This window comes from Rhinoraja longicauda, chromosome 21 (assembly GCF_053455715.1).
Source record: "Rhinoraja longicauda isolate Sanriku21f chromosome 21, sRhiLon1.1, whole genome shotgun sequence".
In the NCBI taxonomy this organism is placed as follows: domain Eukaryota; kingdom Metazoa; phylum Chordata; class Chondrichthyes; order Rajiformes; family Arhynchobatidae; genus Rhinoraja; species Rhinoraja longicauda.
Window position 1 is genome coordinate 11,919,606 of NC_135973.1, and position 23,708 is coordinate 11,943,313.

Genomic DNA, 23,708 nt, shown 5'->3' on the forward strand with positions numbered 1-23,708 from the left:
TGACCATGCATGAACCTTTTTTGCACTTTACCTTCTTTCCTTTTTTTCCCGCTCCGTTTGTTATTTTTGTTTTCACCGTGATTTATTTATTTTATCGCATCGAAATGGAAGTGGCATTCTTAATCTCGTTGTACTTGTACAATGACAATAAAGATATTGTATTTTACACGTGACAATAAGCTAAACTACACCTGGTCAACTGATCTGCAGTCACCCGGAGGGATACAGGCAGCAAACAAATTGGAATATTGCCACCTGCAAATTGCCCTCCATGCCTCATCATCCTGACTTGAATATACATCATCAATTGTTCATTGGCAATGGGTAAAAATCTGGGTACTGCAGTCCAACAGCAACTATCTTCACTACTTAGACTTTAAGAAGCAGCTCACGAGAGTCTCTCAAAAGGTATTTAACAATGGGCGATAAATGCTATCCTTGCACGCAACATTCTGGTCCTGCAAACAATTTTTAAAAAGAAAATGATCAACTCAAGAAAATATTTGTTGATATTCATTGTGCTTATTGGATTTTTTTTAAATCAGCTATCAAGGGAGGTGATATTGAAGGAGAAATTTGGAATTTTAAAGAGTGAGCCTCAGTCCTAATACAAATCAGTTCTAGATTTTGCAGATACATCGTATATTGCATTCTAATCGACCCCTCATAATATCGAGGCAAATGGAGTCCTGGTCAAATGCATTTTCTGTCTACGGTATAAACCAGCATCTGCAGTTCACTTCCTACAAAACCCTCTTTATGTGCTATCCAGGCAAATCATTCTATACGTATTTATTCACAAAATGCTGGAGTAACTCAGCAGGTCAGGCAGCATCTCAGGAGAGAAGGAATGGGTGACGTTTCGGGTCGAGACCCTTCTTCAGACTACGTAGGTACGCAATAGAGAAAAGGAAACAATGCAGAATGTGGACATGTGCATTGTAAAATAAAACATTGACTGGTGCATTTTCCAACATATGATTAGATCAAACTTTAATATCTTACCAGTGGAGTCAGGGTGTGTCAGTTTTAGAAATATTGGGGAGATATTTTTGATTCCACCGGCGATGGCAGGTTTGTGGAACCCGTGAATCTCCTGTAGCAGCAATACAGCCTCTCCTGCAAAGTCATTCGTCGAGAGCCAGTCATGATCCATGACTGTGAAGTGAAGACAAGCTATGTCGTTGCTGCACTTCTCCGACACCGTGCTGAAAAAAAGCCGCACTGTAGTAAGTATTGAAAAGTAGAATCCTCTAAGTCTAAGTCTAAGTCCCTCTAAGTCTGAGATGGGTATCAGAAATAGGTAGATAGACACAAAATGCTGGAGTATCTCAGCGGGACAGGCAGTATCTCTGGAGAGAAGGCAAGGGTGACGTTTCGGGTCGAGACCTTTCTTCGTCGCCCATTCCTTCTCTCCAGAGATGCTGCCTGACCTGCTGAAGAGTTGACCCAAAAAGTCTCACACTCCTCTCCAGAGATGCTGCCTGACCCGCTGAGTTACTCCAGCATTTTGTGCCTATCTTTACCCATGAGTGTTTGGTGGGGAGAGTGTAGAGGGAGCTTATTCTGTATGTAATATCTTTTGTATCTGCCCTGAGGAGGTTTATTGGAGGAAGTTTAATTCTGTTTCTAACCTGCACTTTATCAACCCAGTGCATGTTGAGAGAAAGGATGCAGTAATTTAGATAACTGAGGAAAAATACTGACAAGGTAAACTGCTCGTCGAAAATAGGGTGCAGTGTTTTATTCTTGACTTGTGTTCGCTGGCTCTTTGCTCCTGGGAAGAGGTGTTCAGGAGCGAGTTCGATGATGACGAAAGGATCACTGAGACCTGTAAACAGGGACACCAAGAGAATAGTCAATCATCAGCTTCACATGTCTGCACCTCATCCCAACCAAGCCCAAACAATGATAGACTGGGTTCCTGCAAATTGCAACGTTTGAAGATCGTATCCTGAATGACCAGTTTTGACCTACATCTCAATAATTAATCTTAGTGGGATACATTTTAGCGCCTCAGTTTTGGAGTGAATTTGGAAACTGATGGCTAGAACAGTGGCACAACAGTAGAGTTGCTGCCTCACAGGTCCAGAGACCTGGGTTCAATCCTAACTACAGGTGCTGTCTGTATGGAGTTTGCACGTTCTCCCTGTGACTGCATCGGTAGACCAGAATGGCTCAATTCGTGGATTTGAAGAGACTACGTTTGATCGGTCTTTAATGACCAGAGAGAGGTTTTGTAATGATAGGAATAGTACAAATGTAAACCCTGCTGGTTGCTCTATCAACCCCACACCCTTTCAGCAGCTTCGTTTCAGCTTGGTCCTGGAAGTAAAGGCTTGTCAACTGAACCTCAGCACTGGCAGCTCACAGATTAAAATCAAATGGAGGAGGTCATGAAAACAATTCAGACTATTACCAATAGCAGCTCTCCCGCTGTTAACCAAATTTATTCCATCATTAAGCCTCTACAGGGACTTGTGCAGCTGATAAATTAACAATGAAAAATATCACACTTCTAAACGTCACTAAAGACCTCAGGACATTGCAAAGAAGCACTTTTATTGCATTTAAAGTAGGTTATTTTTATAGTGTATTCACTGTTGTAAAATAGGAAATAGCAACCTAATGGTGCACCACAGAATTTTCTTCCTATCCCTATTGTCTATCGATCCTAAATTAATTGCCTCAACCTCGTCTCATAACCATAAACCAATCCCTAACTGATCCCACTACACCATTAAACTCAGCTCCTCTCCATTCACGGTCAACAGTTAAGTTATTCTCACTGCCTCAATGTCTCCCCATCATTTTGTATCAATCCATGACTAATCCCTACTTCCTCAGCATCACCCTGTCCCCTGTATTAGACTTAAATAAATCTCACAAATCTTCCTATCCACACCCCAAAGTCAATACTAATTAATACCACAAACCTGCATTCTCCCATTTGAATGCATCTTCCTCCATTCAACCTAACCTGCAGTAACTAAGTCTTCACATATCTAAAATCACTTGTTTTAAAAGATGAGCAAGCAAAGGTTAATCAATATTCTCATTAGGGCAATCACATAACGTTAGAAGTGTTTGCTCCAAATTTAATGTCAAATTTAATGATCAATTTCGGGCTCCTGAGTTCTCTCAGTGTTTACAACCTGTGGGGCGGCACATTGGCGCAGTGAGTAGAGCCGCTGACTCACAGCGTCAGAGGCCCGGGTTCGATCCTGACCTTGGGTGCTGCCTATGTGGAGTTTGCACGTACTCCCCTTGACCACGTGGGTTTCCTCTGGGTGCACCAGTTTTCTCCCACATCCCGAAGATGTGCGGGTCTGTAGGTTAATCGGCCTCTGTAAATTGCTCCAAGAGTGTAGGGAGTGAATGAGAAAGTGGGATAACATACAAGTGGTGTGAGTGGGTGACTGATGGTCAATATGGACTCGATGGGCTAATGGTAGACACAAAATGCTGGAGTAACTCAGCGGGACAGGCAGCATCTCTGGAGAAAAGGAATGGGAGACGTTTCGGGTCGAGACCCTTCTTCAAACTGAAGGGCCTGCGTCCATGCTCTATCTGTAAACTCTAAACTACACTAAACAAAAGAGAAACGGACACTCGAGTGCCTATGTAATTAAAAATCAGTGAAAGTTGGAGAAGAATCACGAGTGTTAAGCAAAGGTATTCAGCAAGGTCCTTTCCCATGTTTTCTGTCCATTTCTTGGACATCCCTCTACTTTTTTTTAATGATTGCTTAATTTCTCCCACTCTGGAAGGAGGATTACAAAGTATTCCCTGTGTGAATCATAAGATCATAAGTGATAGGAGTAGAATTAGGCCATTCGGTCCATCAAGTCTACTCCGCCATTCAATCATGGCTGATCTATCTCTCCCTCCTAACCCCGTTCTCCTGCCTTCCCCCCATAACCTCTAACACCCGTACTAATCAAGAATCTATCTATCTATGCATTAAATATATCCACTGACTTTGCCTCCACAGCCTTCTGTGGCAAAGTATTCCACAGATTCACCACCCTCTTTGACTAAAGAAGGTCATCTGTGATTTGTTCCTAACTGGTATAAAAACTAAGTCTGGCAAATATACCACTCTCACCATTCGTGTCCAAAGCAATTAGGTTCGTCGCGTGCAAGATGTCAATGTACAGCTTGTGCTCAGCAACTTCATAGTGGCACTTAATGCAGAGCATTCCATACGGCGTTGGCTCCGGGGATTTCTGGAAAGGAACACTGAAATTAGCATTCCTTTACAGTGGAGTTATTCCTTCCCACTTATTCCTCCCTCCTTCCATAATATTGATACTGCACTGCAACAAGTCTGCTCATATTTGATCTGATGCCATGAGATATCATGGGGCCCCGAGTCAATATGGAAGATTCCAAGGGCTACTGCTTCCTATTACATACTGCAGTGCCACCTCCTGGACATTTCCAGGGATTGTGTTGGAAAGCTCTGGCCGATACAATTGTGTGAGGATAACTCTTCTCAGGATTGTCGATGTAACATTTTTCTTGATTTCGACAGCAATCCCAAATGTTCATAGACAACTTTGAGGTATTCATATTCAGGACGAGGTCAACAGCCAGGCTGTTGCCGAGGATTTGTTCAGTTTTATCCTCAGTTTGCACTAAAGATAGACACAAAGTGCTGGAGGAACTCAGTGGGCCAGGCAGCAGTTTCGACCTGAAACGTCACCTATTATGTTTCTCCAGAGATGCAGCCTGGCCCCACTGAGTTACTCTGGCATTTTGTACCTATCTTCGGTGTAAATCAGCATCTACATTTCCTTCTTACACATTTTCTCAGTTTACATCTCTGGACAGGTCAGCTGCAATTACCACCACCACCCTATCTCATCCCAATCTTTATTTCAATCAACCTCTCTTGCCTCCCGCCTATAGAAACATAGAAACATAGAAAATAGGTGCAGGAGTAGGCCATTCGGCCCTTCGAGCCTGCACCGCCATTCAATATGATCATGGCTGATCATCCAGCTCAGTAACCTGTACCTGCCTTCTTCCATACCCCCTGATCCCTTTAGCCATAAGGGCCACATCTAACTCCCTCTTAAATATAGCCAATGAACTATCATGGATACTTCCTTTGTTCTCTTCCCCCTTGCCTCCTGCTTCATTGCAACTAAAAACTTGTTTGACTTTTAAATTTATGTGGTGCTGATGTTTCGTTATCCAAAGGTGCTGAAGTGGTTTCAGTATTTGGTTTTGTGTTATACCTGTCCTGGTGGTGTATGGGGGGGCCAGTGTGGACAGAGCTGTGCATTGGAACTGATCCTTGTTGTACCTCACCTGCTGTTGTATTTTTGCCTGATAGGCCTTCTCGATTAGCTCCAGCGTCGAGCACTTGTTTAGATGCAACTCCTCCTTCAGTGCCTGTAGACCCAAGGTTCCAAAGATTAAAAGATGAGGAAAACACTTTAAAAAGGGAATCTGCAATTGTGCAACAATACATTCAGGGGTTGATCCATGGCAGTAATGCAGACAACAAGCAGGAGTGGAAGTAAAGTGGACAGCCTAAGATATGGTCAATATCTTGTTGAAGAAATGTCTAATGAATTGGGAGACAAAAAAACAGATAGGGTAGAATCAAGAATATTTTGATCTTCATCCTAAAAGAGCGGGAGAAATGGAGAATGAGGAATATGAGTGAGAGAGAAATTAAAGAAAGTCATTGAGAGGAAAAAAGCAGGAATTGGGAGAGGGTGAAATTGAGGGGGCCTGAAGAGAAACTGGGTGAGAGAAATAGAGACACAGAAAAGAAGAGAAAGATGAGGGATTGAGAAAAGAGAAGAAGAGAGAGAGAGAGAGAGAGAGAGAGAGAGAGAGAGAGAGAGAGAGAGAGAGAGAGAGAGAGAGAGAGAGAGAGAGAGAGAGAGAGAGAGAGAGAGAGAGAGAGAGAGAGAGAGAGAGAGAGAGAGAGAGTGAGTGATGAATTGCAGAGACAGAAGACTATGGAGAAGAAAGGATGGAGAGAGGCAGCAAAAGAAAGCTGGGTGCTGGATAAAATATGCTTGGTCTCCTACTAAGTTTTTTTCTAAGTAGTCCTTCTGTTTCCATTCAGAAAACAAGAAATATCTCAGCAGAAGAGATCTTTGCTCTCTATTCTTGCTCCATTCCTGCCTTTTTCCTGTAATATTTTTCCTCTACGCATCTCACTTTAATTCTTGATTCTTGATCTTCATTACCCTTGTGGGAATGGATCCCATATTGCAATCACCTTTTCTGTGGAACACCTATTGAATCTTTTTTCTTATTTCCAGTGTGAATCCTGTGTTTTCTCCAATTAAAGACTCACCAGTCCGTCAAAACAATCTTTCTCTCTGTTCCCCCTTTTCTTTTGGACACTTTACTTGATTTCCCCATGATCTCCCACTGTTGGTTATATCCATCCTGAGATGTTCCACGCAGCTAGCCACCAGTTAGTGTAAAACGAACACCCATATACCTTGTAACTTTCATTGCGTAAGCTGTGAATTGGCAACCCCTGTCCCTCAGCGTGAAGAAACACCACAAGAGCCTAGGGAGAAACAGAATTAATCTTCCAGAAATGCAAGACATCGCAGCATCACACTGGACCCTTTAGACAGCGGTGTGTGAACAAATGGCCGAACCATATTGAATTATAAAGGCACATGTTATGCAGAAGGACCAGGGTAGATTCAGCAATGCACTAGGCCACCACTGTGACTTGCTGACACCAGGTGCTATTGGACAAAGAACTGGAGCACCCACAAGGCTTTTGTACAGGACATCCTGAGGATGGAGATGTTGGGGGGGTAACTAGTGAAGGGATCAACATGAGGCTTCATGCCTAGTTGAGGGAGGGTATATGGCACTCAGGGAAAGGGCTGACTTAGGGAGAGAATGAATGGCTGGTGGTGAATCAGATCGATCAGTGCAGTCCCTTGTCATTAACTTTGAAGGATAGTCAGTAAAAATAGATGTCATCCAGAAAAGACTTAAAAGTACCTAAAAAGGGAGAGGGAGGAGATGCGTATCAAGCGGTATAATCTCATTAAAGATATTGGAAAATGTGAAGTATGATCCATTGAATGTGAAGGCTCATGCTGTTCAAAAGCCAATGAGCTTCTTGAGAACCAAAGTTGAGTCCTGACACAGAAAGTTTTATGTACCTCTGGTTTAAGCTGACATTTTAGTACAGGGCAGTGGAGATGCCACACTATCAGACTATTCAGGTGGATCTTATACACTTCCAGACACTCTTATCCGGGCAGTTCTGTCATTTCAGAAACCGCATTCATCACTTTATAAACACAAAGTAACAGGGAGCCCCTTCGGATATCCAGTGGATGTGATGATCAGTGACAATTATACAGACATCAATTGTTGAATTGGAGGGTGCGAAACCTGGTGTAAGCTCCTGCCACGTGGCCGTTCAGTAATTAGTGCAAGAACACAGTTCACATTAAATCTGGAATCTGGCAGCCACAACAACGGAAGACATAACAAAGGGAATTTGTACAGGAAATACTGGCACATTTGGTCTGCATGTCAGAGACATTGTAACATCAGGGACATAAGCTTTGAAATGGATGGACAGTCAACCGAAAGCAGCGTACTAACACACTCCCAAAGACAAAGATGAATGGACACACATTAACCGACAGGTGTGAGTATTGGAGGGGTGGCACGTTGAATTGGTCACCTGTTACATCAGGTTGGAAGATCTAGTCGAGAATTCACATCCTGGCCATCAAAAGACTTGATGAGCTCAATTCAGAAATAATTTACTGCTTAAAACAAGCGTACTTTAGCATTGGATGACCAGACATCCTATCCATGTTCTTTCAAGAGACTATTGCAATGCCAACAGTCCACACAAGCCATCAGGTCAGTTTAGGATGACTAGAAGTATAAGAAAATAACTGCAGATGCTGGTACAAATCGATTTATTCACAAAATGCTGGAGTAACTCAGCAGGTCGGGCAGCATCTCGGGAGAGAAGGAATGGGTGAAGTTTCGGGTCGAGACCCTTCTTCTGAAGAAACGTCACCCATTCCTTCTCTCCCGAGATGCTGCCTGACCTGCTGAGTTACTCCAGCATTTTGTGAATATTAGGATGACTAGAGTTCAGTGAAAGGTTGTAAGTAGTTTGCAGTACAATAGAGTGTGTGTGCAAAGTAACAGGGATTGCAGCAGAGATTGTGTCTACGCTGATCCGCCATATTAACGGGATGGAGGTTCGGGAGCAGATTGGTTGAACAGAGCATGTCTGAGGTCTGGCTGTCGCTGCTGCCAACGCACGCTGTGTCTCTAGAGGTGAAGCTAGCGATTCAATTTTCCTTCTCCCAGTTACGTGTACTGCGCTTGGTGCTCACATTGTGTCCGCCTCAGCGTTGGGGAAAAATCAAAAACAGATCGGGCCACACCTTTGATTATTGTGCAAAGTAACCCTGGGCTTCCAGTTGCCTGTAACTTTAAACCCCCATTCTCCAATCTGACCCATGTGTTTAGTTTCTTACACTGTTCCAATGATTGAACCCTTGAGAACAGTGCGTCACCTTCCAGCATTCAAGGCTCAACTCCGAGGTTAACGATCTCAGACAATGATATTTGCAGCATTCAACCTCTCTCTCTCTCTCTTTCTCTCTCTTATTTGAGATTTCACTTGCATCTCTCTAAACACACTTCCCTGGACACACTTGTTAATTCCTCTCCTTTACCAGCCTCTCTGCTGTTACCATCACGTCTTATGTGAGTAACTCTCTCCTAGTCTCCACACTACTCCTCCCTTTGCAACTTTTAATGTGTATCATTTCAAACTCTTTTCAGCGCTGATGAAAGATTGAGGACCTGCACCATTAACTTTTGTTCTCTCTCCATAGACGCTGATTGCATTGCTGAGTATTTCCAACACTATTTATAATGGGGTGAGTCTCCCTGGAGAGAAGGTTTATAGAATTGGGAAACAGGATACCAGTTGACTCAAGGAGTTAATTTTGAATTTTAAAATAGGAGAATATTTTAAAGTAGTTACAAATTTTTGGCGAGGCCATGCTATAAATGATACCCATTACTGCACAAAATAACTTTAAGTGATGCAACCGTTCCTATTATTAACTTGGCAGCCAATTCTAAAAATAATGTATTATTCAATTAATATTATTATTAAACGGACACTGAAATCATTTTGGTCCAAATGACATGAAAAGCCACCAAGGTCTCCCTCATCCCCTTCCTCTGCATCGATTATTCAAGGACTGTTTCCTCAACTTAGTTAAGGCAATAGAGCCCAGCAATCTGTTGTGTTTTAATACTATCTATACCACTGCCCCTAGCACCAAACACATACCCCCTTACTGAAAGAATGGGTCCTTACTTTGCACACTTGCTATCTGGTCACCCTACTCCAGCAGGACATCCAACATAAGATAGTAAAAGCAGCCTAGAGCAGATGAGAACAAAGACATCTTGAGACCAAGAAATATTTATGGAGCTTTAGGCATAAACCCACAGAAATGTCGTCCAAAATTACATTCTGTTAACAAATGGATATTGACTGGAACTCCTTTCCCAAACCTTAACAGGTATTATAACCTCTATGTAAAGTCACAGTGACAACCACTTGAGTTCAATCCTGACCTCCGATGCTGTCTGTGTGGTGTTTGAACATTTTTCCTGTGACCACGTGGATTTTCTCCAGGTTCTTCAGTTTCCTCCCATGTCCCAAAGATGTGCTGGGTGGTTGATTAAATTGCCCTCTGTAAATTGCCCCTAATGTGCATACGAACAGAGCAGAATCTGGAAGAAGTCAATGAGAAATTGAGGAGAATAAAAATTGAATTAAGGAAAATGGTTGGTTGAAGGTTGACTCAGACTTGCTGGGCTGAAGGGGCCTGTTTCTGTGCGATATCTTTTCTTTAGTCTTTTCTTTAGTCGGAGGATGGTGGATCTGTGGAATTCATTGGGCAAGTCACTGGATATTTTTTAAGGAAGAGATAGATGGATTCTTGATTAGTACGAATGTCAGGGGTTATGGGGAGAAGGCAGGAGAATGGGGTTAAGAGGGGAAGATTGATCAGCCATGATTGAATGGCGGAGTAGACGGTGGGCCGAATGGCCTAATTCTGCTGCTAGAACTTATGAACATGATATCCCTCAATGATACCATGACTCTGAACTGCTTTGAACTTGGAATCAAGCAAATAATTGTACCCACATAAAAATATTATTTTAGCTGCACAATGTTCTGCTTTACTTTGTTTGCTTCCTGGAAACATACGTGTAACAAAAAGACTTACAAAGTTGAAATGTGCCTGCTGGAATAATCCTTAACAAGCCAAGCAACCATTTAAGGAGCCCAACCATTATTCTGTACACTAAGCAATGGTCAGAGATTGAAGGTAGGAGTAAGCTGAACAAACAAAGCAACAACATGTAATGTGAAAATGAAGATCATTGCATTTTGTGTGTGTGCAGTATTAAGCATCTCAGTCACGGTCAGGATACAATGGATACAGATACAGTTGGGTGCCACATAGAAATCAGAGCACAGAGTGGGAACGGGCTTCTGCAAGTGTTGTGTGACTGGACCTCGTTCTGTGTTCTAACCTCCAAAGTAAAGTGAAATCGCTCGTAGAATTCAGCAGACACCCCAGTATTTGTAGTCAATGCTTCAGCAATCAAATCCAACAGCAATTTCCACAAAGTTGCCAATATCCTGAGGAAATACAGAAAAATCCGTTGGCAGTGACGTATGGAAGCATTGAATTTGGTTTGGTTCAAAGGCTCAACCAGTGCAACAATAGAAGGGTCCCGACCCGAGCACTTTGTATATATTTTTTGTAAAGCAGCATCTGCAGTTCCATGTTTCCACAGTGGAACGTTAGCTCTTGAGTCACGGGGACAGATTATTTTCAAGATGCCTGTAATACTAAAATATTCTGCAACAGTTGTAGTCAAACAAGGTATAGAGTCATTATTGGAGTTTTAGAAACTGCGGATGCTAGAAAATTTAAATAACAAAAGGAGCTCAAGGTCTTTGAGCTGAAAATTGACTCTGTTTCTCTTTCCAGCAATATTCTGTATATTTAAAATCGAGTTATGCACCCTACATACTATCCAAGTCTTTTCTCCCATTCAAGTAGAGCATGATGGTTTTTGTTCCATCAAAGAGTCCCAGGGCAGGTGCAGCATTCATTAGATCAGTGCAAAGTATCCTCAGAGCTGATATGGAGTAGAGCTTTTCAATATGGATTGGGGTTGGAGACCACGCTCGAGGAACCAATGAATTTAATCAAGCGTGACGTGCGTTTTCTTCAGGTGCTGCAGGATAAAGTCTCAAACTCTTCAGTCCTCTCAGCAAATTGAAAAGATAACCCCAAATGCACAACTTATCTTTTTGATAGTACAACAATGACTACACTTCAGTAATACTCAATTGGCTGGAATGCACTTTGGAATATGTTGAGGGTATGGAAGTCTCTGCAGAAATTTCTGTAGGGTGGCACAGTGGCGCAGCTGTAGAGTTGCTGCCTTTCAACGCTAGAGACTCAGGTTCGATCCTGACTATGGGTGCTGTCAGTATAGAGTTTGTACGTTCTCCCCGTGACCAAGTGGGTTTTCTCCGGGTGCTCCGGTTTCCTCCCACAGTCCAAAGAAGTACAGGTTTGTCGGATAGAGACACAGAAACATAGAAAATAGGTGCAGGAGTAGGCCATTCGGCCCTTCGAGCCTGCACCGCCATTCAATATGATCATGGCTGATCATCCAGCTCAGTAGCCTGTACCTGCCTTCTCTCCATACCCCCTGATCCCTTTAGCAAAAAGGGCCACATCTAACTCCCTCTTAAATATAGCCAATGAACTGGCCTCAACTACCTTCTGTGGCAGAGAATTCCACAGATTCACCACTCTCTGTGTGAAGAAATGTTTTCTCATCTCGGTCCTAAAAGACTTCCCCCTTATCCTTAAGCTGTGACCCCTGGTTCTGGACTCCCCCAACATCGGGAACAATCTTCCCGCATCTAGCCTCTCCAACCCCTTAAGAATTTTATATGTTTCTATAAGATCCCCCCTCAGTCTTCTAAATTCCAGCGAGTACAAGCCCAGTCTATCCAGTCTTTCCTCATATGAAAGTCCCGCCATCCCAGGGATTAATCTGGTGAATTGGCTTTGGTATAATTGTAAATTGTTCCTAGTGTGTAGGATAGTGCTAGTGTAGGGGGTGATCGCTGGTCATCGAAGACTCGGTGGGCCGAAGGGCCTGTTTCCATGCTGTATCTCTAAAGCAAAGTAAATGCGTTTGTTTTCTGTATTCAGTTTGGATTTTGTTGAATTGATTTACCTGCAGAGGTTCTCCTGCACTAGCCATTCACTGAGGATGATTAGATTGTCATCTAGGAATTTCATCAGAGGAGATACCGCCTGTAACAAGACAGAAACAGGTGTGGGTGAGGGCATCACGGTCGAGCCCAATCTCACCTGGCCCAATATTCTCAGATCGACTGTCGAAGAAGGCCTGAAGAAGGGTCTCGACCCGAAACGTCACCCGTTCCTTCTCTCCAGAGACGCTGCCTGTCCCGCTGAGTTACTCCAGCATTTTGTGTCTATCTCCAATATTCTCAGAGATGCACACCCCATCAAATGCCACTGAAACCCTGGTTCATTTTCCACGTGACCCTCCTCACCCAACCTCTTGTTGTTCATCAATCGCCACATCCCCCTTAACTCTCAGTACCCCACTTAACCGCCACCCCTGAGAACTCAGCACAAAGGATAGATCAGCTTCCTGCTTCATCAGGCTGACACGCACACTGGGGAGATTGCTGTGGATTTGGTACATCTCGTCATTGACCAGATGTGTGGGGATCAGAGACAGAGAGTTGACAAAGCCCCCATTGCTGAGCAGTTCCCGTGCACTCTATTACGGCAATCTCACCAGGACACGTACATCATCAGGCTGGATGGAGTCCGGAGACAGGCTCACGTGCTGAATGTACTTCCGCAAGTCAATGACCATCTGTAAAAACAAGTCCATGGAAAACAGAATAGTGTCAGACTGCTAATTGGGGAAATGTCCACATTCCTACCAATGTGATCCCTTCACACTGAGGTTGTTAACCAATTCAGTGGTTGGTCTCAGTAGGTATAGGCTTACCCCTGGATTCCAAACAGATCAAACCCCAGTACCACTGATCAAGCCTGGCCCCAGCTATGTCCCAACTGGCTTAGATCAATTAAAAAAGGACACAAAGTGCTGAGGAAATCGGAGGAAGGGTCCTGACCCGAAATGACATCTATCCATGTTCTCCAGGGATGCTGCCTGACCCGCTGAGTTACTCCAGCACTTTGTGTCTTCTTTTTGTAAACTAGCATCTGCAATTTTTGGCTACTGGAACAGATCAACCTTGGCTAAATCAGTTACATTTCTAGAGGATTAAATTGATCTCCACTCGAGTCATGCAGCACAGAAACAGGCTCTTCAGTCCAATTTGCCCATGTCGACAAAGGTGCCCTATCTATGCAGGTCCCATCTGCCCTCCTTTGGCCCATATCCTTCCAAATCTTTCCTATCCATGTGCCTATTTAAATGTCCTTTATATGTTGTTATAGTAATTGCCTCAACTACCTCCTCTGGCACCTCATTCCATATACCCTCCACTGCCCATGTACATACACTGTATGGGAACACAACAGTTAATTAGATCAAACTTATCCTGACCATGTAAAAATGGTCTACATCAGACCTGATTCTTGCCAGATCAAACTGATTCCTACTGAATCACACTAATCCTAAACAGATCACACTAGTTCCATAGGATCAGTGAATCACCATTGGATCAAACTGATCAATCAATTCCATTGTATCAAATAAGCCCCACTTTATCGCATAATTCAGTACCAGGTAAAGTTGATTCTCACAGGGCCAAATCCAACTGCTCTCCACAAATCAAACAGATTCCAATGGGTTCATATTGACCCAACTGGAAGAGAATGATCCTTGTTTAGACTTTAGACTTTAGAGCTACAGCGTGGAAACAGCCCCTTCGGCTCATCTAGTCCCTGCCGACCGGCGATCACCCTGTACACAAGCACTACTCTGCACACTAAGGACAATTTACAATTTTTACCAAAGCCAACAATTAACCTAAAAATCTGTACGTCTTTGGAGTGTGGGAGGAAACTGGAGCACCCAGAGAAAACCCACATGGTCACGGTGAGAATGTACAAACTCCATACAGACAACACCCGTAGTCAGGATCGAACCCGGGTCTCGGGCCCTGTAAGGAAGCAACTCTACCGCTGCACCACTTTGTTGAGCAGTTTGGTCCCAACTTGATTGAAACAGCCCGCAACAAATCTATCCACACTAAAGTAAAATCTACTGGTTTAAACGAATGACCCGAGGATCTGATTTTCTGATTTTCATTAGACCATTGCAATTCCTGCCATTTACTCCACCAATTCCACCAGTGATACCAATTCCTATTGGATTATCCTGATTCCCAACTGGATCAAATCTATCTGGGCTAAATCAGTTCAATTTCTAGAGGATCAAATTCACGTTCACAAGTTATAGGAGTAGAATTAGGCCATTCGGCCCATCGAGTCTACTCCGCCATTCATTCATGGCTGATCTCTGCCTCCTAATCCCATTTTCCTGCCTTCTCCCCATAACCCTTGACACCCGTTCTAATCAAGAATTTGTCTATCTCTGCCTTAAAAATATCCACTGACTTGGGCTCCACAGCCCTCTGTGGCAATGAGTTCCACAGATTAACTACTCTCTGACTAAAGAAGTTCCTCCTCACCTCTTTATTTTAACAGCGCCCTTTAATTCTGAGGCTATGACCTCTGGTCCTAGACTCTCCCACCAGTGGAAACATCCTTTCCACATCCACTCTATCTATGCTTTTCAATATTCTGATTGATTAATTATTCAAATTGATCTCCACTAGAGTCGTAGACTCATACAGCATGAAAACAGGTCCTGATCTTATCCGGTCGCTCGGACCTGTCAGCTTGTGCCTTGCTGGTTACCTTCTCCACCAGCTGGTTGATCATGTACTTGGACTGCCGCTGCATGCCCGCATCGATGCTCTGCAGCTGTGTGTCCAGCGCTCTCCGCACCTGCTGCTTCCCCTCCATCCCACACAGCTGCTCCACAGAGGTCTCCACCTCCTGCCACGCCAACTCATTCGGCAGGTTCCAGATGTACTTGTGCACGTGCTCGATGTTGTTCAAGACCATGCACAGCTGAGAAGGAAGAAGGAAAACAGTTGTGATTAGTGCGAGGGTCTGGGGGGTTATGGGGAGAAGGCAGGAGAATGGGATCGAGAGGGAAGCATAGATCAGCCATGATTGAATGGCAGAATAGACTTGATGAGCCGAATGGCCTAATTCTGCTCCTTCTGCTAACTTATGAACTTAAGTGACAGGGAGGAGAGGCAGTAAGTCAAGGTCCCACACAAGAGATTAGTGGGCAAAATTAGAGCACATGGCATAGGGGGGAGGGTATGGACATGGATGGAGAACTGGTTGGCAGACAGGAAGCAATGTGTAGGAATTAACAGGTCCTTTTCAGAATGGCAGGCAGTGACTAGTGGGGTGCCACAAGGCTTGGTGCAGGGACCCTAGTTATTTACAATATATATTAACGATTTAGACGAGGGAATTAAATGTGACTTCACCAGGTTTGCAGATGACACGAAGCTTGGTGGCAGTGTGAGCTGCGAGGAGGATGCTGTGAGGCTGCAGAGTGAATTTGATAGTTTGAGTGAGTGGGCACATGCATGGCAGATGCAGTATAATATGGATAAATGTGAGGTTATCCACGTTGGTGGTAAGAACAGGAAGGCAGATTATTATCTGAATGGTGTCAGATTAGGAAAAGGGGAAGTGCAACGAGACCTGGGTGTGCTTGTACATCAGTCATTGAAAGTAAGCATGCAGATACAGCAAGTAAAGTGAAGAAAGCTAATGGCATGTTGGCCTTCATTGTGAGAGGATTTGAGTCTAGGAGCAAGGAGGTCCTGCTGCAGTTGTACAGGGCCCTGGTGAGACCGCACCTGGAGTATTGTATGCAATCTTGGTCTCCTAATTTGAGGAAGGTCATTATTGCTGTTGAAGGAATGCAGCGTAGGTTCACCAGGTTAATTCCTGGGATGGCAGGACTGGCATGTCATGAAAGAATGGGTCGACTGGGCTTGTATTCACTGGAATTAAGAAGGATGAGAGAGGATCTTATAGAAACATATGAAATTCTTAAAGGATTGGACAGGCTAGAAGCAAAAAGAATGTTCCCGATGTTGGGGGAGTCCAGAACCAGAGGTCACTGTTTAAGAATAAGGGGTAGTCCATTTAGGACTGAGATGAGGAAAAACTTCTTCACCCAGATAGTTGTGAATCTGTGGAATTCTTTGCCACAGAAGGTAGAGGAGGCCAATTCTATAGATGTTTTCAAGAGAGAGTTAGATATAGCTCTTAGGGCTAAAGGAATCAAGGGATGTGGGGAAAAAGCAGGAACGGGGTGCTGATTTTAGATGATCAGCCATGATCATATTGAATGGCGGTGCTGGCTCGAAGGGCCTACTCCTGCACCTATTGTCTATGTTTCTGTCCAGTGATAGGTGATTGGAGTCAGTAAAATAGGACAGATTTGAGTGATTGAAAGATTTAGATGGGTACATGGTGGATAGGACAGGTTTAGAGGGATATGGGCCACATGCAGGCAGGTGGGTCTAGTGTGGGTGGGAGATGTTGGTCGGTGTGGGCAAGTTGGGACGAGGGGCTTATTTCCATGCTGTATGACTCTATGTTCACAGGGGTCCCTCAGTACTCACTTGTTGTGTGATTTTCTTCTGATCGTCTGCTTTTTGTCTGATCATTTCCGAGTACATCACAGCTGCATTACAGATGTCCTGAAAGAAAGCACTGAAGTATGAGTGTACCTGGAACCAGACGGGTCAGTGTGGAGAGCTATCTGCTCATATGCTGCCTAACCCGTTGAGTATATCCAGCATTTGTTCCATGGAGTTTGTACGTTCTCCCTGCGACTAAGTGGGTTTTCTCCAGGTGCTCCGGTTACCTCCCACACTCCAAGAACATAAAGGTTTGTAGGTTAATTGGCTTCAGTAAAATTGTCAGTAAGTTGTCCCTCGTGTGTAGGATAGTGGTGGTGTATGGGGCTGATCGCTGGTCGGCGTGGACTTCTTGGGTTGAAGGGCCTGTTTTGCGCTGTATCTCTGAAGTCTGATATCTAAAATCCAGCCAGATGATCAATCAGCAGTTTTGCATGACTATGCCAGATCCCAATAGGGCTTATAGCTTGGTTGCTCAAGCTCTCTCCCTATCCCTATCCCTATCCCTCTCTCTCTCTCTCTCTGAAGAAACCCAGAGGAATTGTTGTGGATACTCACATCAGTGATCTTTGTTACAAACACAAACGCTCCCATTGGGTCCGGCCAGGCCAGCTGCAGCCAGAAGCTCTTGATCTGAGTGAAACAGGTCACCACATCGACTGCTGAGCTGCTGTGTTTGGACAGCGTGTCAACAGGGTCAAGCTGGTAAAAACACACAAACATTCGGTCATTATCAACGGAAAGGACAGGGCAGCGCAGTGCAGAATTCTCCAGCAGAGACATGAACAGCATGAATTCAGTCAAAGGGAGCTCAGAACAGCAGAGGGAGAAAAGACTCGAACATCTCTTGGATCACCCCCCCCCCCCCCCCCCCCCCGTGGCTCCTGCCAGTTCCTGTGTACATTTACCCCTGCCAAGAACACTACCCACCCACTGAATCTCCTTTATCACTCTCCATACACACACACACACACACACAGGATATAGAATAGTGCAGCGCAGAAACGGATCTGTGCTGACCTCAATGCCAATTTAAAACAATATCTCTCCGTCCCCTGCCTGTTCATGTGTCTGTCTAAATGCTTCTATCGCGTCTGCTTCCACCCCCCCCCCCCCCCCCTCCCCCCTCCCCACCACCACAACTCTCGGTGTAATTTAGGCACCCGCCACTCTGTGTAAAAATCTTGCCTCGCAAATCTCGTTTAAACCTTTCCCCTCCCACCTCCAACCTATGCCCTCTGATGCTTGATATTTCCAACCTGAGGGAAAAAAAGACTAGCCCGTCTACGTTAAAAAAATTCTGTCAGGCCATCTCTCGGCCTCTGCTCCACATTTGATCAACATCTCTTTATCTTGACCTGAAACGTCACCCACTCCTTCTCTCCAGAGATGCTGCCTGGCCCGCTGGTACTCCGGCTTTCTGTGTCTATCTTCTCGTTATGGTTAGTACTCTCTAATACAGGCAACATCCTGGTGAAATTCGTCTGCACCTTCTCCAACGCCTCTACCCACGCACTGAATCTTCTTCATGGATGGGTGACCTGAGCTGCTCCAAACACTCCCTCACAGAATATAGACACGTATCCTTCCTGTAATGCGGTGACCTGAACTGCGTTCCAAATGTGGCCCAACTAAATTCTTATCCAGTTGCAAGATGACTCCCCAACTTTTTATACTCAGTCCCTCCACAAGTATACTGTACACCATCTTTACCAGTTATACTGTACACCTTCTCGACTTTGTTTACCACTTTCAGGGAGTGATGGACGTACATCGCAAGATCCTTCTGTCCTGAACTCTCATTGCATCTGCTTTTACACCTCATACAAGCTGATCTTGGATTTTACCCACTCCTTTTGTTGGAGAGTTCACTGATGTGAGTCAAACACAATGTGCTGGAGTAATTCAGGCAGCATCACTGGACTACATGGATGACTGTTCTACACAAGATTCCGGCATCTGCAGTTCCTTATATCTCCATTTTATCGCTCCACTGCAAATCCTCCTCAAAGTATGCCTACTTTGAAGAAGTTCTCCTCTCTCTGGCCCATCCATGTCCTCCAGGGACATGAGCGGCACGGTGGCGCAGCGGTAGAGTTGCTGCCTTACAGCGCCAGGGTCCCGGGTTCGATCCTGACTGCGGGTGCTTGTCTGTACGTTCTCCCCGTGACCTGCGCGGGGTTTCTCCCGGAACTCCGGTTTCCTCCCACACTATAAAGAAGCACAGAGTTGTAGGCTAATTGGCTTGGTATAAATGTAAATTGTCCCTAGAGTGTGTGTAGGATCGTGTTAGTGTGCGGGGATCGCTAGTCGGCGCGGACTCGGTGGTCTGAAGGGCGCTGTATTCCTACACTAAACTAAGCTAAAGATACTGCCTGACCTCTGAGTTACTCCAGCGTTTTGTGTTCAATGCATGTTTGGTTCCTTGTGTCTCACTGATTGGAGCGTTCTGCCTCACTGATCAACAGATTGGATCTGCCAGCACAATCATTCTCTGAATGTAAGAGGTAAACAGGAGCAAAATGCCTACCTTGTCAATGTGTTTAAAAACATGAAGAACAGTTGGCTGATTCCAACAACCTACTCAAATCAGGTACCTGGTCCACCGCCACTGCCTTTGTGATCCGTTCACATGACTTCTCGTGAACAATGTGCAGCCACTTATTAATGGATATCTGGAACCATTCATGGAAATTCCCAAGTCCCAGATTGGAGTCCCTGTAGGAGCAGTTGGGTGGGAAATAAACAGATTTAGAGACCGGGTGGAATCCAGATTACTCCATTCCTGCTCGGTTGAATACAATGTTCATTGGGATCCGATGTTAGACCAATTCCAGCTCCTTGGAATCAGTACAAAACGATTCCCTGCGGAATTAGCTCCGGCGTGTTTCACCGTTCCCTGCTTACTGAGGTCCAGCATGGAGTTCTGAAGAAGGGTCTCGACCCCAAAACGTCACCCATTCCTTCTCTCCTGAGATGCTGCCTGACCTGCTGAGTTACTCCAGCATTTGGTAATACCTCCAGCATGCTTTTCTTCACCCAAGGGGAGACGCTACTTCAGTTTAATGTCCCATCGAACAGCGATGAGCCGGATAATCAGAGCTCTTATTATGGACTCTGTTCCAGTCTCCACCAAGTATCTTTCAACGTTGCCACTTTCCACTCTACAGCTTTGTATCTCTTTTTCTTCAACCACTGGTTCCGACACCAAAGATGGCATGATCCTCCACCATGCCCGGTCCATTTCCTGTATTTCTGCTCTTGTCCCTCTGAAACAAAGATATACCCTCCCAACCTGTGACCTTGCAGCCCACCAGCCTTCACACTGAGGATCATCCACCATAACTTTTAACACCTCTGCCCTGTGCCTCACCTAGATTCTCACCTATTTCTCCCCCCCTCCCCCCCCCCCTTCTCCTTCCACCTACATTCCCTCCTCTAGCTTCACAATCCACAACCTTTCAATCCTTTTGTCTTACACCTTCTGTCTTTTCATCTCTGGCCTCTCTGTCTACCATCAGCCTATCAAAAAACCCTCCTCACCTTTATCAACCTATTACCTGTAGTCTATGTCCTGCCCCTTCTCTCTTCCAGCTTTCTCCTCCCCCCTCCCCACCCTCTCTCCCTCCACCACAATCATTCTGAAGAAGGGCCTCGACCCAAAATGTCACTGCTCCATGTTCTCCAGAGATGCTGCCTGACCCGCTGAGTTACTCCAGCACTTTGTGCCTTCTTTAGCAAAGCAGCATCTGCAGTTCCTTGTTTCTCCAACCTGAAACATTACTTGTTTCTCCCTGGAGCTCTCTGACCTACAGAGTATTTTTAACATATTTTAAAATTTTATTTTAAGGAGTTGTGGCTACAGGTAACTTACTTCAATGGAAGGAATTCCTTGAAGTGTTTCACTTCTTTCAGCGACAGGTACAACTCAAACAGGGTCACAGCGATCTGCTGGGACATTCTTGATCTCTCCAGTTCAATGGCCGCTCCCAGCTCCTCCATTAGCGCCAGGACATCATCTGCGACCTGTAAGAGACATCAAATTGGCAGCTTAAGGAAACAGGTTGTGACTCACCCAGAGATATGGAAAGACACGTTGAGGAGAGGCAGGAGAAAGCCTGGCAGGTAACAGGTTGGTGCAGGTGAGGAGGGCCTTTTAACAGGCAGATGGTTGGACCAAGGCCAGAGATGAAAAGACAGAAGGTGTGGGGCAAAAAGGATTGAAGAGTTGCGAATTGTGAAGCTAGAGGAAGGAATGTAGGTGGAAGGGAAGGGAGGAAAAAGATGAGAGCACCACTCAGGTGGTGCTATATCACAATAATGTTCGCCTCTTCCCACTCTGTCCAGTCAATGGAAAGGGAGCCTATTAGAAACAGAAACCATTCTGATGGATTTATTGGCAAAGAGGCAGGGTCCATAAATATAAAATGGAGCTTCAGGTCCTGAATGATGCTCTGATTCTGAAAACAGGAAGCCCAGGTTATCAGGCTGTGGTTAATTGGTGATGGACAACACCCATCTTGGCTGGATCCCGCTCTCTCATTGTGAGAGCCAGGTGCAAGGTTAGGTTGGGGTTTAAAATCATCCACCTGATCAGAAAACCCTAAATGAGGAGTGGGGAGGTACGGTGAGGGTAACCTTGGTGTTGTGGAATTGGAGGAATACATCAACAATGGGAGATCATCAAGTGAGGTGCAACATTGGAAGAAAGTGGAACCCAGGACCCTGGGTCACTGAAGCATCTACACATTGACCCAGTCTGGGAAGTGCCTGGGTACAAGCTGGTCTTCCACACCTGGGTTGCTTGGACCCATGGCAAGCTCACCATCGATGTCTGTCATGGTGGAGAAGGTTGGGGTCTACTCTCAGAACCTCGCACATTGAGGGGACTCATTGAATGTCTATCATGAAGGTCTCAGCCCCACACGCGGAGGGGTGGGGGTGTATCACACTAACATAAGGAGCTCACTCTGTGACCACACATACGTTGGGGGAGCTTGGCTGTGCTGTGGGAGCCCCTCAGATGCTGTGGGCACATAGGTTTCACACACAGTCGGTTCCAATCTCCTTACCAGTTTCTCCAGCTGCTGATAAGTCAAACTGAAGTAATCAATCTTCACAACACTACAAACAGAAAGAAATCCTCCTGAATTCACCAGGAATAGCAGTTCAATGCAGTTACAACCCTTTGAGAAGTTTATTCACATATTGGCATGCACATTGCACCCTCTCTGCAGAGACTAGTAAAGAATGAGGCGTGGCTCCAAACTGGCAGAGCCAGATCGTGACAAATGGACACGAGAACTTGTGGCCATTCACCAAGAGCAACCCTCTGTGCTGATGCCCCATCCTCCATTCCCATCTCCTCCACTCAGCTCCACTCTCTCATCAAATCCCACACTCTCAATCCTGTTCCCCCCTCCACTTCCCAACAACCACTAACCCCACCCTCCCTTCCCTCACCCTGTCCAGGTCCACAGTAGACTAAGAAAACATCCTACAATAGGCACAGACGACATCCGTCCATCTGCGAGTGATGATGGTGAAAGGCTCCAACGAGACTCCCACAGTGGCAACACATGGTAACTAGGACAACCTTTGGTCCTGAGCGAAACTTGGTGGGGGTCTTGGAGGAAGATGGCCCCTAGAGATGCGATGTGTCGGCCCACCGGCATGTGGACATGCCGTGGCTTCCATCAACCAGGTCCCGGCTGTGGGTCAAATAGCACTCCACTGCCTTGTGAGTGAGGCTCAGGAGAGCCAAAGGCACTGGAGCCGGAGTCCCCACAAGCTGACCCCCTCATGCATTCACCTTCCAGCAACTCCTGCGACCACATTGGCCCCAGACAGAGCAGTTCCTCTGGAATCAGGCTATTCGGTCGAAAGGGGAATGCAGGTGCTGGGCAGGTCTGTGTTCCTAATTAACTGCCCAGGCTTTGCGGCCAAATCAAAATTCTGCAATAACTCCAAACAAAATTGTCAAAGGTGGGTCTGCAGTTCAGAGCAGGGGAGCAGGAGCAGGTTTATGGTGAATCTTGTGGACTTAAATGAGGCAAAAAGTGTCCCATGGAACAGGCCGTGGTGGATCGAGGAAGCTTTACCGTATAGAATCAAGGAACCGCAGATGCTGGTTTACCAAAAACAGAGGCACAGAGAGCTGGAGAAACTCAGCGGGTCAGGTAGGATCCCTGCATAACATGGATCAGTGGTCCTTCAGGTCAGAGTCCTTCTTCAGACTCTGCAGAAGGGTCCCGACCCGAAACGTCACCGATCCATATTCTCCAGGGATTCTACCTGACCCACTGAGTTACTCTGTATCTCAAGCTATACCGTGTACCTGATCCATGCTATCACGCTGACTTTACTCCATAGCATGGACATCCTTAATTTATTCTCCTAAAGGAATTGAAATGCTATTAAACAGAAAAAAAACTCTGATGCTTACCTTATAAATATTTTGTTGTAGTGGTTTTGTTTTTTGCGTAAGTCTGTGCAAACTGTGTCGACCAACTGGACCAGAGCCATCAGCCGAGCCTGGTCTGACTGCAATTTAAAGTCAGTGCTTTACAATGCAAGGATTGTTCCTTTTCCAAACATAAATCACCTCACACTGTCACGCCCAACTCACCCCAAAACCCCTTCCATTCTGAATTCAACTAGCCCTCAAAAATTCCAAACTGAACTCACTTCCCACCCCTCAGGTCCAACTCACCCTAAAACCCCAAGCCCAACTTGTCCTGCACTCTGAACCCAGCTCACCCTCAAAACGCCAACTGCAACCTGCCTTTCCTGCGCTCAGTGGAGTAGAAGAGAAACAGTACCCTACCTTGTGGAAGGACAATTCAGAAGGCTGATA

General features: G+C 45.3%; 1 protein-coding gene across 1 annotated transcript in view; it reads right to left on the minus strand.

Annotated features, from left to right (window-relative positions):
• baiap3 (BAI1 associated protein 3) overlaps positions 1-23,708 on the minus strand; it is an 89,606-nt gene that overhangs the window by 1,419 nt on the left and 64,479 nt on the right. Inside the window, exons 19-33 of the mRNA XM_078417773.1 lie at positions 23,298-23,395; positions 21,925-21,976; positions 20,727-20,878; positions 19,450-19,570; positions 17,411-17,554; positions 16,835-16,912; positions 15,033-15,248; positions 12,943-13,011; positions 12,337-12,416; positions 10,603-10,711; positions 6,476-6,547; positions 5,320-5,403; positions 4,109-4,229; positions 1,708-1,831; positions 1,006-1,208 (exon numbers count right to left, since the gene is read on the minus strand). Of these exons, the coding sequence (XP_078273899.1) occupies positions 1,006-1,208; positions 1,708-1,831; positions 4,109-4,229; positions 5,320-5,403; positions 6,476-6,547; positions 10,603-10,711; positions 12,337-12,416; positions 12,943-13,011; positions 15,033-15,248; positions 16,835-16,912; positions 17,411-17,554; positions 19,450-19,570; positions 20,727-20,878; positions 21,925-21,976; positions 23,298-23,395 (1,723 nt within the window). The remainder of the gene's footprint in view (positions 1-1,005; positions 1,209-1,707; positions 1,832-4,108; positions 4,230-5,319; positions 5,404-6,475; positions 6,548-10,602; positions 10,712-12,336; positions 12,417-12,942; positions 13,012-15,032; positions 15,249-16,834; positions 16,913-17,410; positions 17,555-19,449; positions 19,571-20,726; positions 20,879-21,924; positions 21,977-23,297; positions 23,396-23,708) is intronic.